The sequence below is a fragment of the Macrotis lagotis genome, chromosome 3, assembly GCF_037893015.1.
Source record: "Macrotis lagotis isolate mMagLag1 chromosome 3, bilby.v1.9.chrom.fasta, whole genome shotgun sequence".
NCBI lineage: Eukaryota > Metazoa > Chordata > Mammalia > Peramelemorphia > Peramelidae > Macrotis > Macrotis lagotis.
The window spans coordinates 220,601,478-220,616,432 of NC_133660.1; the positions used below are offsets into that span (position 1 = coordinate 220,601,478).

Genomic DNA, 14,955 nt, shown 5'->3' on the forward strand with positions numbered 1-14,955 from the left:
TTTTATCTTTTGTTCTGGATGAAAACCATGATAACAAGGAGGTAATACCATGACAAGCACATGATTTAGATTTGAGTGAGGAGGCTGCTGTGCTAAGGCACCAGCTTCACTGTTTCCTCCAAAACATCTTGATCCAGTGGTCAGATAAGAATCAGGATGACTGGAGGTGGCCCTGGATGTGAGGCCATCAGGATTAAGTGACTTGCCCAAGGACACACAGCTAGTAAATGTCAGTTGTCTGAAGCTGGATTCAAACTCCTATCCTTCAAACTCCAAGGTCAGTGCTCTATCCACTGTGCTTCCTACCTGCCATAGATGGTCTTGGAGAGCTCCAACGAATCAAAAATTCATCACTATGCAACTAAACTGGATAATGAGCCTTTGCAGGCTTAATAAAACTTTTTCTTTAAATGATATTCATATAGTCTATCATTAGAACCTGTTTTTGAAAACTTTCCAGATTGGTAGGATAAATATGTCAAAGCTTGCCACAGAGGTTAGACCTTCATGCCACAAGGAAGGCTTATGGAATGTTATTTGAGAAATTCTAAAAAAAACCCATAAATTCACATTTTTAATATTAATGAAAAACAAAACCTATCAGGAAGGACTACTTTATTAGGAAGTTCCCAGGTAAAACTACAGCATTCTGTATGTATATCTTCTTTTCTGGGTTTGACTCTTAATAAGTCTCATTTTTTGAGACCTAACACAGTGCTTTACACCTAATTATAAAGGTTTGCTGAATGAACATCAGTTTGCTCACCCCCATGTAGCCCAGGAAAACTACTAACAGCCAGCAGAAGCATCAGAATACATCAGAATGCAATATCTGGTCATCATTCATGCAGCTTTGTGACATTCAGAATTGTAGGTACTGCAAACTGCCTAGAAGTTCTTCTTGATGATTTAAAAGATGATTGCTTCTAAATTCACGAAACTTTCAAGTAGGTAGAAGACTATAGTGAGGGACTCTGAAGGACTTAAAAGAAATCTTTTTTCTACTCTAATTGTAAATGTCTCCATTTTTGTGTGTGTGAGGCCTCAAAACTGTCGATTCTATACATCAAAGGAACGAGAGGGAAATAGGTCACCTAAGTTTTAGCAAAATTTCTGGGAAAAAAACTCATCTATTTTTTTTCCTGGAGAAGGTGGAGAGATGAGGAATAGATAAGAATACAATGAGATGGGTCTAAAACTGGTTAGATTCAAATTGGGGCAGCAAATGGTTTAGTTTTGGTGGGGCTAGGGGTCTCTAGTGGAACATCCTGGTGGGAACTCTTTTAACATTTTTATTGGTTACTTGGAAAGGTGCACAGATGGCATGCACATCAAATTTGTAGAAGGCATCAGGCTGTGGGAGATAGCTAACACAATGGAGGACAGATTCAGGATCCAAAAGGGCCGACTTTCCTAAAGATGACATAGCAATATATGTAAACACTTACAAAAAATCAATTTCATATATAATATAAAATATAAGCTAGGGGAGACATGGCTAGATATTATATGAAAAACAGGTATTAGTGAATTATAAACTAAATATTAGCTATTATAAGCTAAATATTAGTCAGTTAATGTGACCTAGGGGGACATTAAGATAAAGTATAATTTTCAGTAATAGGGAAGTGATAGTCGATCCTTGTTGAATGCTGGCCTCATCAGTTTGTGTTTAGTTCACAATTTAAACCACAGTTTAAAAAGTCAACAGGGGCAGCTAGGTGGCAGTGGATAAAGCACTGGCCCTGGAATCAGGAGTACCTGGGTTCAAATCCTGTCTCAGACACTTAATAATTACCTAGCTGTGTGGCCTTGGGCAAGCCACTTAACCCCATTTGCCTTGCAAAAAAAACAAAACAAAACAAAACAAAACAAAAAGTCAACAGGTCAACAAGTAATTAAGTTAACAAGAATTTATTTAGCACTTATTATTTAATAATAAGCACCGAGAATTCAAATACTAGTAGAAAAAAAGATAGTCCTTGCTCTTCAGGAGCAATATGTTCAAAAGGGAGAAGGAACACATAAAAGAAAGCTAAAGTCAAAAGGATTAGATAGGTTCTCTTAGTCCAGGGGTAGAAGGTGAATGTTGCCTAATTTAGGATAGAGCTCAGGAACAACTTCCTATCAATGAGAATCATCCAAAAATCAGGGTTAGCTCCTGCTTTCAGGGAGCTCACATTCACAACCAAGGGGAGATTATATCTCTAGGAAGCTTTGGCTGTTATAAATACCGGTACCTTGGTGTTTAGGATACAGTGTCAAAGCAAATACTAATTCATCTTCTTCAACATTATTTACATTGATAAAACTACATGCTTTAAAATTTTTATTTATTTATTTAAGGCAATGGGGTTAAGAATGACTTGCCCAAGGTCACACAGCTAGGCAATTATTAAGTGTCTGAGGCTGGATTTGAACTCAGGTCCTCCTGTCTTCAGGGCTAGTGCTCTATCCCCTGCACCACCTAGCTATCCCCTTACATCCCTTTTTGATGGTGAAATAACTGATGGAGTCAAGAACTCAGGTATGTCCAAACATTCCTCTCTATGTCTTCATCAATGGTGGTGGCTAAGTAGGTAGGCCCTGGCTACCCTGATCAACAGGTGATTTTTGTGGTCCCTTCTTCACAAGGGCTGTTCCCCTCAGCGATGGCTATGAGGGCAGGAAGCACAGTTGGTGGACTTGGTGGCAATGCTGTTTGTAGGGCTCTTAGACTCAAGGCCCTGAGGCTCTCTACATTATAGTGTGAGGAGGAGTGATGGTCAAGGTGGTTGTCAGTAGTTTGAATAGCCTTGCAATGCTATTTACGATCTCTTCCTCTACTTAGCCTATCAATTAGCAAGCATTTACTATGTGCTAGTCACTGGATTAATCTTTAGGGATACAAAGAAACAGTCTCTGCTCACACCAAATATATGTGAAAACAATTTAAAGGATCATACACATACCCATGTAGCCAATTGTTCCAACTCTTCCTCGGATAGTTTCTCCTTCTGGGATCTGCATAGCTAGCCCAAGATCTGAGATCCGGATATGTCCTATTTATGTTTAAAAAAGAAAAACACAAAAGCAAATGAACCCAAAATATTAACAGAGAAAATAATAATCATGAATCAGATTTGCCTTAAAAATGTTGAAACTGACTTATGTTCTGAAATATTTAATTTAAAATTACATTACATATCTTGACATTTCCCCCAAAATATCATCATTTTCATCATTGATAAGAAGCAAAATTATACCTGGCCATTCATCCATCATGACAAACTCTTAAAGAAATCTAAACAACATGTTTATTTACTCACTGATAGAAGATGAATGTTACATGGGAATTAAAAAAAAAGTCCTCAGCTACTTGACAATATGGGTTGATAAATGCCTTTGATAAATACAAATGGCCAACATACAATACAGACATATTAAAAATAATTATGACAATGGATTCGCTTTCAAATGATGAGTAAAAATGAAACCTGGAATGGTTTATTATATTATATTATATTATATTATATTATATTATATTATATTATATTATTATATATAGCTAGAACTATATCAGTGACTAATATATCAAGTTGGAGTAAGAGATATTTATATTATGTCTCTTCCTTTTCAGTTTCTAATTGGCGTTTTTGAAACTCTTTGGCAAATTTTCTTAAGTCCTTCTATATATTTCCTAATTCATAGTTCAACGTATTCAAGAGAATGAATGCTCTTTCTCTATTCCCTTGTCAATATGAAAGGAAAAAAATCCTAGATTTTACCATGCATCTCTACATTAAGTATTTCTTACAAATTAAGAAGGTTAACTCTTTAACAAAGAAAATGAAGTTATCTGACAAAAATTCCCAGTGTTGGGATGGCTAGGTGGCATAGTGGATAAAGCACCAGCCCTGGAGTCAGGAGAACCTGGGTTCAAATTTGGTCTCAGACACTTAATAATTACCTAGTTGTGTGGCCTTGGGCAAGCCACTTAACCCCATTTGCCTTGCAAAAACCTAAAAAAACAATTCCCAGTGTAGTTCATCAGAGGTAGGCTCTGAAGTGACCAAAAGAAGATATAGAATGCTTATCAAGCCTTAAAATTCTCCCCTTTTTCAAATGTACTCTTTAATTATTTTCCTTTTCATGACCTCTTCTTAGAGGAATGGGGAAGAGGTGTGTGTGATTAGTTTTTGAATTACTGAAAGGATTTTGGATTTTGACAGACCTAATGTTCTAATCTTTATCTTTCCCCCCAATTTTTTTTACATGCAAACATTTTCATATACAAAGAACCAGAAGTCTTTATATGAAACCTTGAATCTCTATTATGTAAACTGTTTCTTTTGAAAGAGTATCTATTAAATTTAAGATAGTAATAATAACTGCCCTTCTTGTATGTGTCTCTGATCTCTTCTGTGTTTAATTTTACAATGCTATATCTAAAAAAATAAGTTCTCCTGTACCACAGGCACAGTCAAATAAGAAAAATTCATACATTGGTGATAGCTGAAAATTTATGTCTCATTCTATACTTCTATTCCATCATCTCTCTAGTTGTAGTATTGATTGGTCATACACTGACCAAATGCCAGTATTACTTTTTAATTGTATAAAAAGGTGTGAATCAGGATCCTGTTAAGTTGTTTCATTTTTTATAGGTTGAAGGCATCACTTACCACGATCATCCAGGAGAATGTTTTCAGGCTTCAAATCTCTACAAAGCAAAGAAATATCAAAAATTTTAACCTTGAGTTGTAAAACAGTAATAATTATATTTGCTCAAAGGCTCTAAAACAAAAAAGTACAAATTAAAAGAAAAAAGCAGACAACTTATACTTATTTGATGTTATTAGAATATTCTAATTTTCACAGTCTAACTTGAGTAAAACAAGGATGACAACCAGAAGCCTGGGGGGTGGGGGTGGGGAGGATATTAAAAAAATCCATAGAAACAGATACATTACTCAAAAGTATTTGATCTGGTCTGAAATGTTAAAAGTTTGACTTCAAATTAATATCTCATATTAGATAAATTTGGCTAATATTCTCCTATCGGATATAATTAAATCATTCTCAATGACATTTCGAGACCTATAAAGCAAAACTTATTTGAAGTGAGTGTCACCGAATCAATGTTATTTATTGAGGGCTCACCATATTCCAAATACTGTGTAGGTATTGAGAATAGAAATTAAAAACCAAAAACTCTTCTAAGAGTTTACATGATAGAAAGTGAAAACTGGGTTGAAGTTCCATCTGACATGATCTATCTTTGTGACTTTGCAAGTCATTTGACCTCTCTGATGCCCATTTCTTCATCTAGAAGACAGGGCAATAATACTTGCCTTCATCTCACAGGGTTGCTGTAAGGTTTAAATGAGATGAGGCTGAGAAAACTGTTTGCTTTAAAGTGTTCTATCAATGCTAGGTATTGTTGTTGCTGTTGTTATTAAGACACGTATGTAAATATATAAAAACTATATAAATACAAAGTAATTTTTGTGGAGGAAGATCAAGATTGGAGGTGGAATTTCAATTAAGCTTTTAAGAAAGTAAAGGACTCTCAGAGGAGAAATAGGAGTTAGCTGCTGTAAGGACCAACAAGGTCAGTTGGGCAAAGCCAAAGTGTGAGTGAGTGAAGGGGAGAGTTAAAATGCCATCAGTCGGCAAAGGCAAGCTGGCTCCAGACTATGAGACCTTTCAATGCCAAACAGAGAAGCTTGTATATCTAATCCTAAAGGTAAAAGAGCAGCAAACTACAGTATATTGAGCGGGAGAATGACATGATTAGGCCTGTGCTTTAGGAAAATCATTTCAGTAGAAGATGGATTGGTGATAGTAAATATTTATTTAGAGTCTGCTTCATAGTCAGCACTGTGCTTTAAGTGCTGGTGATAAAAAAAAAAGAAGCAAAAGTGAATTCCTGCCCTCAAGGAATTTACAATCTAATGGTGAAGAAACCCTGCAAAAAAGAAAACATGTAAATCAAGTTATATACAGAATAAGAAATAATGAAAAGAGGGAAGGTACTAGAATGTAGAGGGGTGGGGAAAGGGTTAAGAATTTTCATTGAGACTTAAAGGAAATCAGTAGGCAGAGATTAGGAGGGAGAACATATCAGATATGGGGGCTAGTCAGAACAAGGCAGAGAACCACAAGATGAGGGGTCCTGTTTGGACAACATCAAGGAGGGCACTGCCACTGGATCTAAAAGTATGTGGAGGTGGGTAAGGTTGAAGAAGACTGGAAAGTAGGGGTAGCTAGGTGGTGCAGTGGATAGAACACTGGCCCCAGAGTCAGGAAGACCTGAGTTCAAGACCAGCCTCAGACACTTAATAATGACCTAGCTGTGTGACAAGTCACTTAAGCCCCATTGCCTTAAATAAATAAATACATAAATAAATAAAAAAGAAGACTGGAAGGGTTGAGAAGAGGCTTGGTTATAAAAAAGCTTTGAATGCCAAATAGGATTTTGTATTTGATACTGGAGGCAATAAGGAGATTCTGCAGGATGGAAGGTGGAACTTTAGGAAAATCACTTTAGTGGCTCAATGAAGAACAGACTGGAGTAGGGAGAGACCTGAGGCAACCAGACCCAACAGAAGGCCACAGTATGAGGTGATGAAGGACTGTATCAGAGTGGGGGCAGTGCCAGAGGGGAATGGGTATGTACTGGAGAGATATCACAAAGGTAACAGACTGGAGGGAGGGTGGTGGTGGGGGGAGAGATACTGTGAGGAATCCAGAAGGATTGTTGTAAACGACTGTAAGTTGTAAACCAGAGTGTTGGGTGAACGGTGTTGCTCTTGTAATAGGGACATTAGGGAGAAAGAGAAGTTTTGTTTTGGACATGCTGAGTTAAAATTATCTACTGGACATATGCTCTAAGATGTTTGGAGATTTGAAGTTCAGAGAAGTAAAAGAATTTGTCTGAGACCATTTGACTAGTGAAAGGGCAAAAATGAGATTCAAATTTGGGTCTGCAACTCCAAATTCAGCTATTTCCATTATAGTGCAGTCATTTCTGTTGTCCAACAACTCTCTACTCCTTCCAGAATGGAGTAGATGTCTTTTTTTCCATTCTCCAATCCAATTCATTCACCAGATATAAGAGACCCAACTTGTGTCAGATGTTTCAAAGCATATGAATTTTTTACTGTAGTATTTCTTTCTAAGAGGTATTAATTACCAAAACTTATACAAGTATGTAACAAGGATAAATGAAAGATTCCTATTTTGGGTATCCAAATGTATCTGGATGAGTAGACCAAACTGGATAGCACATTATAGAGTATAGCTCTACCCACCTACCAACTGCCCTTTCGATCCATAATTGAATCATTGGTTTGTCCCAAATTATCAGCAGTAGGAGGAGTGATAGTTGTTGTTTTATCCTGAAAGCAGTATGTATCAGTTTTATTTTGACTAAATGAATGAAATTAGCAGCTGATACATACTACTTCCAGGACAAAATAACAACCACAATCACAATCACAACCATAACAACCACAACAACCATCACTCCTATACCTACTTCTGTTCAGTTGTTTGACTTCCTCACTGAAGTCGAGAGCTCCAGAAACAGTTGCTGCACCTACTGATTCAGTCATTCCCAAGGCCCACTCCTAGTCTGTGAGGGTCTTCTACCTGTCCTGCACTTTCCTCTTACACAGTGCAATAGACCTTTCCTGTCAAACTTTTAAGTTGCCACAGGCTGGAAAATTGTTTCACCCTATCCTTTTTGAGGATTCTGCCACTCAAGAATTTATTTGAGGGCATTATGATTTTAAAAGTTTTTGAAGGAGTTTTGGTGAAGAGTCCCAGCCTTCTCTGCCATCTTGGCAGAGTTTTTAGTTTTTGCAAGGCAAATGGGCTTAAGTGGCTTGCCCAAGGCCACACAGCTAGGTAATTATTAAGTGTCTGAGGCCAAATTTTAACTCAAGTACTCTTGACTTCAGGGCCGGTGCTCTAATCACTGCGCCACCTAGCCGCCCCTGAAAGTAGTATTCTTAAGATAAAGGTATGATTAAGTCATTCTACTGCTTTAGTGAATGGCTTCCTCATTGATATAAAGTAAAATGCACATGGTCCAACATTCAAGGCTCCACACAACTTCCAGTCTTATTTCACATTACTTCCTTCAAGTATTCTATGCTCCAAACTTGATCATTCATATTTTTGTTGAATTTTTCATGCTCTTTTATCTCAATAAAATCATTTTTACAAACTCCTCATACCCTAACTCAACCTTCAAAGTCCAGTTCAAGTAATACTTCTCCCTCAAGCTTCATCAGCTAGAAGTGATTCTTTTTTCTAAGAATCTCATAAAAGTATGTTTGTTCTTTTCTATGCATTTAGTTTTAAATTGTAATGGTCACCATATTAACTAGAGATTATTGAATATTCTGCTCACAGTAATTCTCAGAAATCAATATTAAATGACTTTGCATTTAAAATATTCATCAGTACTGATGAAATGACTGTTCCTTGAAACAGCAAAAACACAATGTTTTGTAGGATCACAGAGCTGAAGTTGGAAGGAACCTCAGACCATTTTGTTCAACACTCTTACAGATGATGAAGTCCAGCAAGATAATAAGTAACAGTGCTGGGAGATGAACACAGGTCCTCTGACTTCAAACCCTATGCTCTTTCTCACTGTAGGTTATTTGTATGCCTATCTTCTCCCTCTAAACAGCCTTGATCCAAGGCTCATGAGCTCCCAGAAGGCAAGGGCTGGCTTTAGATGAGTACAAAGAGTAAGTCTTTAATATTTAACTATCAGTCCAGAATAAGTGGTAAAAGGTAAAGGAAATTGATTTTGTTCCTTGGCATTTACTTTGGGAAAACATTTGAGAGGAAAGGAGATTGTGATAACAGAAAAACTGACTAATTCAACATAATCTGGGAAAAGAAAATTTAAATTGGTAAAAGGCCTTAATTAGCATGTTTTGTATATATATATGTATATATATAAATATACATATATATGGTAAACTATTAACAGTATATACAAGAGTTAAGAATACTTGCTTCCCAAAAGAATTTATTAGTTACTAAATGTTTTCCATAAAAAAGTGCTTCTAAAATGCTTAAGGTTAAGTTCAAAAATATTATATTTCTTCCTTATTTTATTATTCATTATATTTTATGAACCTTAATTCCTTTAAATGTTTGAAGTCAATATTACTGAATAAAATTCATTTCTAATCTTTAAAAATTATGTTCAGGTTTAAAAAAAACAGCATATCACAACTGTTGATTTTCTTTTTTTTTAGTTTTGTTTTGCAAGGCAATGGAGTTAAGTGGCTTGCACAAGGCCACACAGCTAGGTAATTATTAAGTGTCTGAGACCAGATTTGGACTCAGATACTCTTGAATCCAGGACTGGTACTCTATCCACTGTGCGACCTAGCCGCCCCTATAACTGTTGTTTTTTTAAATTTTTCCTTGGATTTTTTCTGTTGGGTTCATGCTAATTTATATAAAAGAATGAACTGAATTATCTATGAAATAAGACAAATGTTTTCTTTTTATACTTATTTGACTAGCATTTGGATTATTTAATCAAATTAATGTCAATTTCTAACATAAAGATATGTCTACTTTAAGTTTATTTTAATAATATATTCAGTAGAAACCATAAAGATAGGAATATTATAAAAATGAACTTCAATGAAAACAAAAAAGAAATGTGTTTATTTTTAAAAACTACATTTCAATAGCATAAGTGATCTTCCTAATATAACACAATTTTTTTGAGGGCACAGGATGGGCTTCCTGAACAGCTGGTCTCCTTCATGCTAGACTTCCCATGATGAATGAGAAGGGACCTTCACAGAGGGCATTGCTGCCATAAACTCTTACCTGTAAACAATTCTTTCTCTTTGTAAATCCTCCAAGCCACAGCACAGCTCTGCAGCATAGAATATGGCTCTCTCTTCATCCAAGCCAGGGTTTCCCATGTTGTATATGTGGAACTTCAAATCCCCTCCATTCATGATGGTTAATACTAAACACAGAGCATCTTTTGTTTCATATGTGTAGGATAAACTAACCTAAAAACAAAAAAGATCTACTGATATAGTTACTAGTCTTTCTCTCTATTTTCTCCTTCTAATTCTGTCTAAAAAACCAAAACAAAATGGTAAGAGAAGATGAAATGTCAAGACTACAATTCAGCAAACATCAGAAAGATTTTATTGGGCAAGGAAGAACAAACATGATACATGAATATATAAAACTGTCACGACAATAATAAGAATAATCTAGGCTATAATTATTTTGAATTTTAAAGTCCAATTTAATATGCAAATGAAAATAGCCCTATAATTACTAAAACAAATAAGATTATCCTCAGACCAAAATAATATGCTCCATCTCTGTGAAATTTGTGAAAATTCAATGGATACTTACTGCTGGAATTATTCATAATATTTGAATTAAATGTTATCTTTCTTAAATACTTTGGAATATATTACAATATTTCACATATAATAATACATGATTAAATGCTTTACTACTGGAAACATTTAATTATTCTTAGTTATAAATATTGTATTATAAAGCAGTGCAATAAACAAATATTGGGTCCCAGTTATTGGATTGTTGTTTTTACTATTTTATGACTGATGAAAAGACACATCTCTATATAATTTTTTGGCTAGGAAAATTCAGAGATATTTAATACCAAGGAGAGATGTAATGAGGGCTTTAAGGAAGATAAGAGCTACATGAGGAATAAGAGGAAGAGAGATATGTTGTAGAGGTAGAAGTAACAAGTCTTGGAAACTGCCTGGATACTGGGTAAAGGAAAAGGGAAAGGGAAAAGTCAAAGATGACTTCAAGCTTGCAAGCCTGAATTACTGGAAGACAGATAATGTCACTGAAAGAAACAGGCAAGTGGTATTGCTGGGTCAAAGGGTATGCACATTTTTGTTGCCCTTTGGGCGTAGTTCCAAATAGCTCTCCAGAAGGGTTGGATGAGTTCACAGCTCCACCAACAGTATAATAGTGTCCCAGATTTCCCACAACCCTTCCAACATTGATCATTGTCCTTTTTGGTCATATTGGCCAATCTGAGAGGTGTGAGGTGGTACCTCAGAGAAGCTTTAATTTGCATTTCTCTAATAATTAATGATTTAGAGCATTTTTTCCTGAAGAGATGATGAAAAAGGGTAAAAACATTACTTGTACAAAAAATATTTATAGCAGCCCTGTTTGTGGTGGCAAAGAATTGGAAATCAAGTAAATGTCCTTCAATATATATATATATATATATATATATATATATATATATATATATATATATATATATATATATATTTCATGGAACACTATTGTTCTATTAGAAACCAGGAGGGACTGGGATTTCAGGGAAGCCTGGAGGGATTTGCATGAACTGATGCTGAGTGAGATGAGCAGAACCAGAAAAACACTGTATACCCTAACAGCAACATGGGAGTGATGATCAACCTTGAAGGAATCGCTCATTCCATCAGTGCAACAATTGGGAGCAATTTTGGGCTGTCTGCAAAGGAGAGTGCCATCTGTATCCAGATAAGGAGCTGTGGAGTTTGAACAGAGTTCAAGGACTATTCCCTTTAATTTAGAAAAAAAAAAACCAGATATCTTGTTGTCTGATCTTGTTACCTCTTAGACTTCTTGTCTCTTCTCTAAGGATATGATTTCTCTCTCATCACACCCAATTTGGATCAATGTACTGACAGATTGCTATCCATGGGCAGGGGGGGGGAAGTAAGATTGGGGGGAAATTGTAAACCTAAAATAATATCTTTACTAAAAATTAATTTTAAAAAAGAAACAGGCAAGTTAGGAAAAAAATGTAGATTTCAGGGGATGCAATGAATCTGAGTTGCTTATGGGACATCCAAGTAGAGATGTTCAGACAAGCAATTTTGGTAGTCTAGGACTGAAGCTCAGGCAAGAGAAGGGAGTTGGACATAAAGATCTAGTAGTCATCTATACAGGGCTAACAACCCATTAGGAGCTCTCCAAGAGATAGGAGAAGATGGCCTAGGAAAGAGTCCTAGGGTAAACCCATAAACAGGTTCCCCTTTCATGAATGATGATCCTTTGAGTAAGTATAGTCAGATAAGGGGAAGGAGAAACAAGACATTAGAGTGTTATGAGTTGGAAAATAAAGAGTTATTGATTCTGCTATTGAGAGCTGGTTTTGGATTTTTTGTTGTTTGCTAAGTACAATGTCAGTGAATTAACTGACTGTGTTCTTTGAATGTGGAGAATGAGAGAGGTAGAGAAGCACTGAGGAAGCACAAATGTCACCATTTCTCAAAGTGGAAAGAGAACAGAGACCATAAACCACAGACCAATAAACTTTACTTTAATTCCTGTCGAAAAATATTAGTCATTTACCTGTATTTTAGCACCATATTTAGCAAGACCTCTCTAGTTCACCACTTTTTCCCCTGCCCCACGAGAGGGACCTCCAAGGTTATCTAGTCCAACAGCTTATTTGAAAAAGTATTTTCCATCTGAGGAAGTGGTCATTACCCTTTGTTTAAATATCATAGGTAAGGGGAAACAAGATGAAGGGTTTCAGCATAAAAAAGATGAGGCTTCAATTTTCCTAGTATCAGTCATGATCCCCAGACACTTTTTAAAAGGGCAAACCAGTGTGTGGTGAATGACCACTTACCTTTGAAGAGCGTGACAATAAATAACTACATCCCACAGTGGAAAATGGAGAAGAAACCTTAGTATATATCAATGATATATACTCTAATTCTCTCATTTCAGAGATAAGGAAACTGATGTACATTCATGTATATATCTAAGACACCAGAGTTATAAGTGCTCAATTTATCAAGCAGTTAAATCAAAATTGTTATTAATCAAAATTTTTAAATGGGCACACACAGCTAGGAAAGAGCAGCAATTTTTTTTCCTGCCTGGGATTTCAAAAATGCTAAGAAGGGGGCAGCTAAATAACTGGCTCTGGAGTCAGAAGAGTTCTGAGTTCAAATTCAAACTCAGACAGTCACTAGTTGTGTGACCCTTGGCAAGTCACTTAACCCCAATTATCTCACAAAAAAATATAAGAGGGTAAGATTCCTTTAATAACCAATAACCAGTGAGATTTTTTTCATGAATGACAAACTCCACACAGCTTTATCAACTTTTGTGAGAGAGAATAAGGAAAATATTCTAGTCAAAAGAAAAGTTAGACAAAAAAATCAATAGTTTTTAAAATGCAGAAAAGGGCTTTTTGGGGTTTAGGAAGAATTGATTTTTATTGCATCCTACTGAGAATTAATGATCAAATACAGATAAGAATAAAAGATATTATTTCTTAGTATTGTACATGATTAAATCTAATCTTATTTCCTATATCATTTATCTTTGATTCAAGGCAAAGGGATTAAACTTGAACTCTTTTAGCTTAAAGTCAACTAAAATTTACATATTTCTAGGTTTTATTTTCAAATTTATATGGTATTCAAATTTATATAGTGAATGCTACTAGAATTCAAATTTCCCTTTCAATTTAGATCTTTTTGGTTTACCAAGCTAATTCTTATTAGTTATGTTTCCTGTCATTTCATGGAAGTATGATTCAATATCTGAACCTCCTTACATAATAACTTAAAAGGATCCTCTTAAAGAAGAATATATTTCTGGTGCTCCTGACATTAATTATTCAACATTTCAACATGCAATTGGACCTAAAAAGGTAAAATATGAAGTAAAAAAGATTAAGATGAATTGTCAAAGAAGCTATTCAATTAAAAAGACGATTCTGACTTTTCAAGAAGTCATACACAAGAGGCAGCTAGGTGGTGCAGCGGATAGAGCACTGGCCCTGGAGTCAGGAGTTCAAATCTGGCCTCATACACTTAATAATTACCTAGCTGTGTGACCTTAGGCAAGTCACTTAACCCCATTGCCTTGCCAAAAAAAATCCAACTCCAAAAAAATCATACACAGAAGTAGTTTAAGAAGAAAAAATGTACTAGGCACAAGCATCCCTAAGTCATTTTAAGTACTCTTATCAAGTTCTAAAATGTACAGAGCATTGAGCAAAAGAATTACCCAGACATACATTGTTCTAGTAATGACTATATTTTAAGTCTAAGGAACATGAAAGTAGATCAGAAATAAAGAATTCAGAATAAAACCAATATACAAAAAAGTAAGGTTTTTACAAGTCAAAGGCACTTTTATTTCAAAAGGTAAGAATAAATATGGATGTATGTGACAGAGAATGAAAAACTGTGTAAGTTTAATATCTACAACAGATCTTCCAGCAGGGAGGTAAAGAGGGTGAAGTTTCAGGGAGGATAGGGGATGAAGAGGGTGGAGAAGAAAAAAATCAAAGGCCATCTTAGGTTGTGCTTCAGAGAAGAATCAGGCAGGAACAAATGAACTTATGGAGGTGGCATTGGATAGTTATGCATGTTGTCAAATAGATGAGATAAAATGAGGGAGGAAAATAATTTGGGCACTTTGATATACACTCAGCATATAGCCGGCATTTCTTTAGTAAATGACAGCAATTGGTAAGAACCACTGACTTGAATGTGCAGCCTAACAGGAAGTTACCACAACTCAGAAGAAGGGACTAATGTGAAAAGTCAAGTTTGGTGACAGTATAAGAAGAGATTCTATGGGATAGTGCTGAAAGGAGAAAAATAACGTCAGATGGCTCTAATATAGCAAACCAGGGAAAAGAAGACCACAGCTCGAATCAAGGAAGGGAGACATGCAAATGATGTATGAAAAGAATAGTAGGAAGTGTCATCTATTCCATAGTCTGAGGGTAAATGTAAAATAATTCTGCTATTCCCGGCACTGGATAGTAGAAGGATAATCCTCCTATGAAAGAGGATTAAAGATGGCAAGTAATTGCTGACAACTGCATGATAATTCATGAGTTACCACTTATCACTTAATGGTTTCATATCTATTACATCTCAAATAAACCAA

The 14,955-nt window shown here is 35.6% G+C and overlaps 1 protein-coding gene across 5 annotated transcripts in view; it reads right to left on the minus strand.

The window, feature by feature from the left end:
• The window catches only part of GRK4 (G protein-coupled receptor kinase 4), a 137,161-nt gene that overhangs the window by 27,393 nt on the left and 94,813 nt on the right, over nt 1-14,955 (minus strand). For all 5 annotated transcript variants that reach the window (XM_074229875.1, XM_074229873.1, XM_074229876.1 and 2 more), the window contains 3 exons: nt 9,856-10,046; nt 4,665-4,702; nt 2,952-3,041 (listed from right to left, as the gene is read on the minus strand). In XM_074229875.1, the coding sequence (XP_074085976.1) occupies nt 2,952-3,041; nt 4,665-4,702; nt 9,856-10,046 (319 nt within the window). The remainder of the gene's footprint in view (nt 1-2,951; nt 3,042-4,664; nt 4,703-9,855; nt 10,047-14,955) is intronic.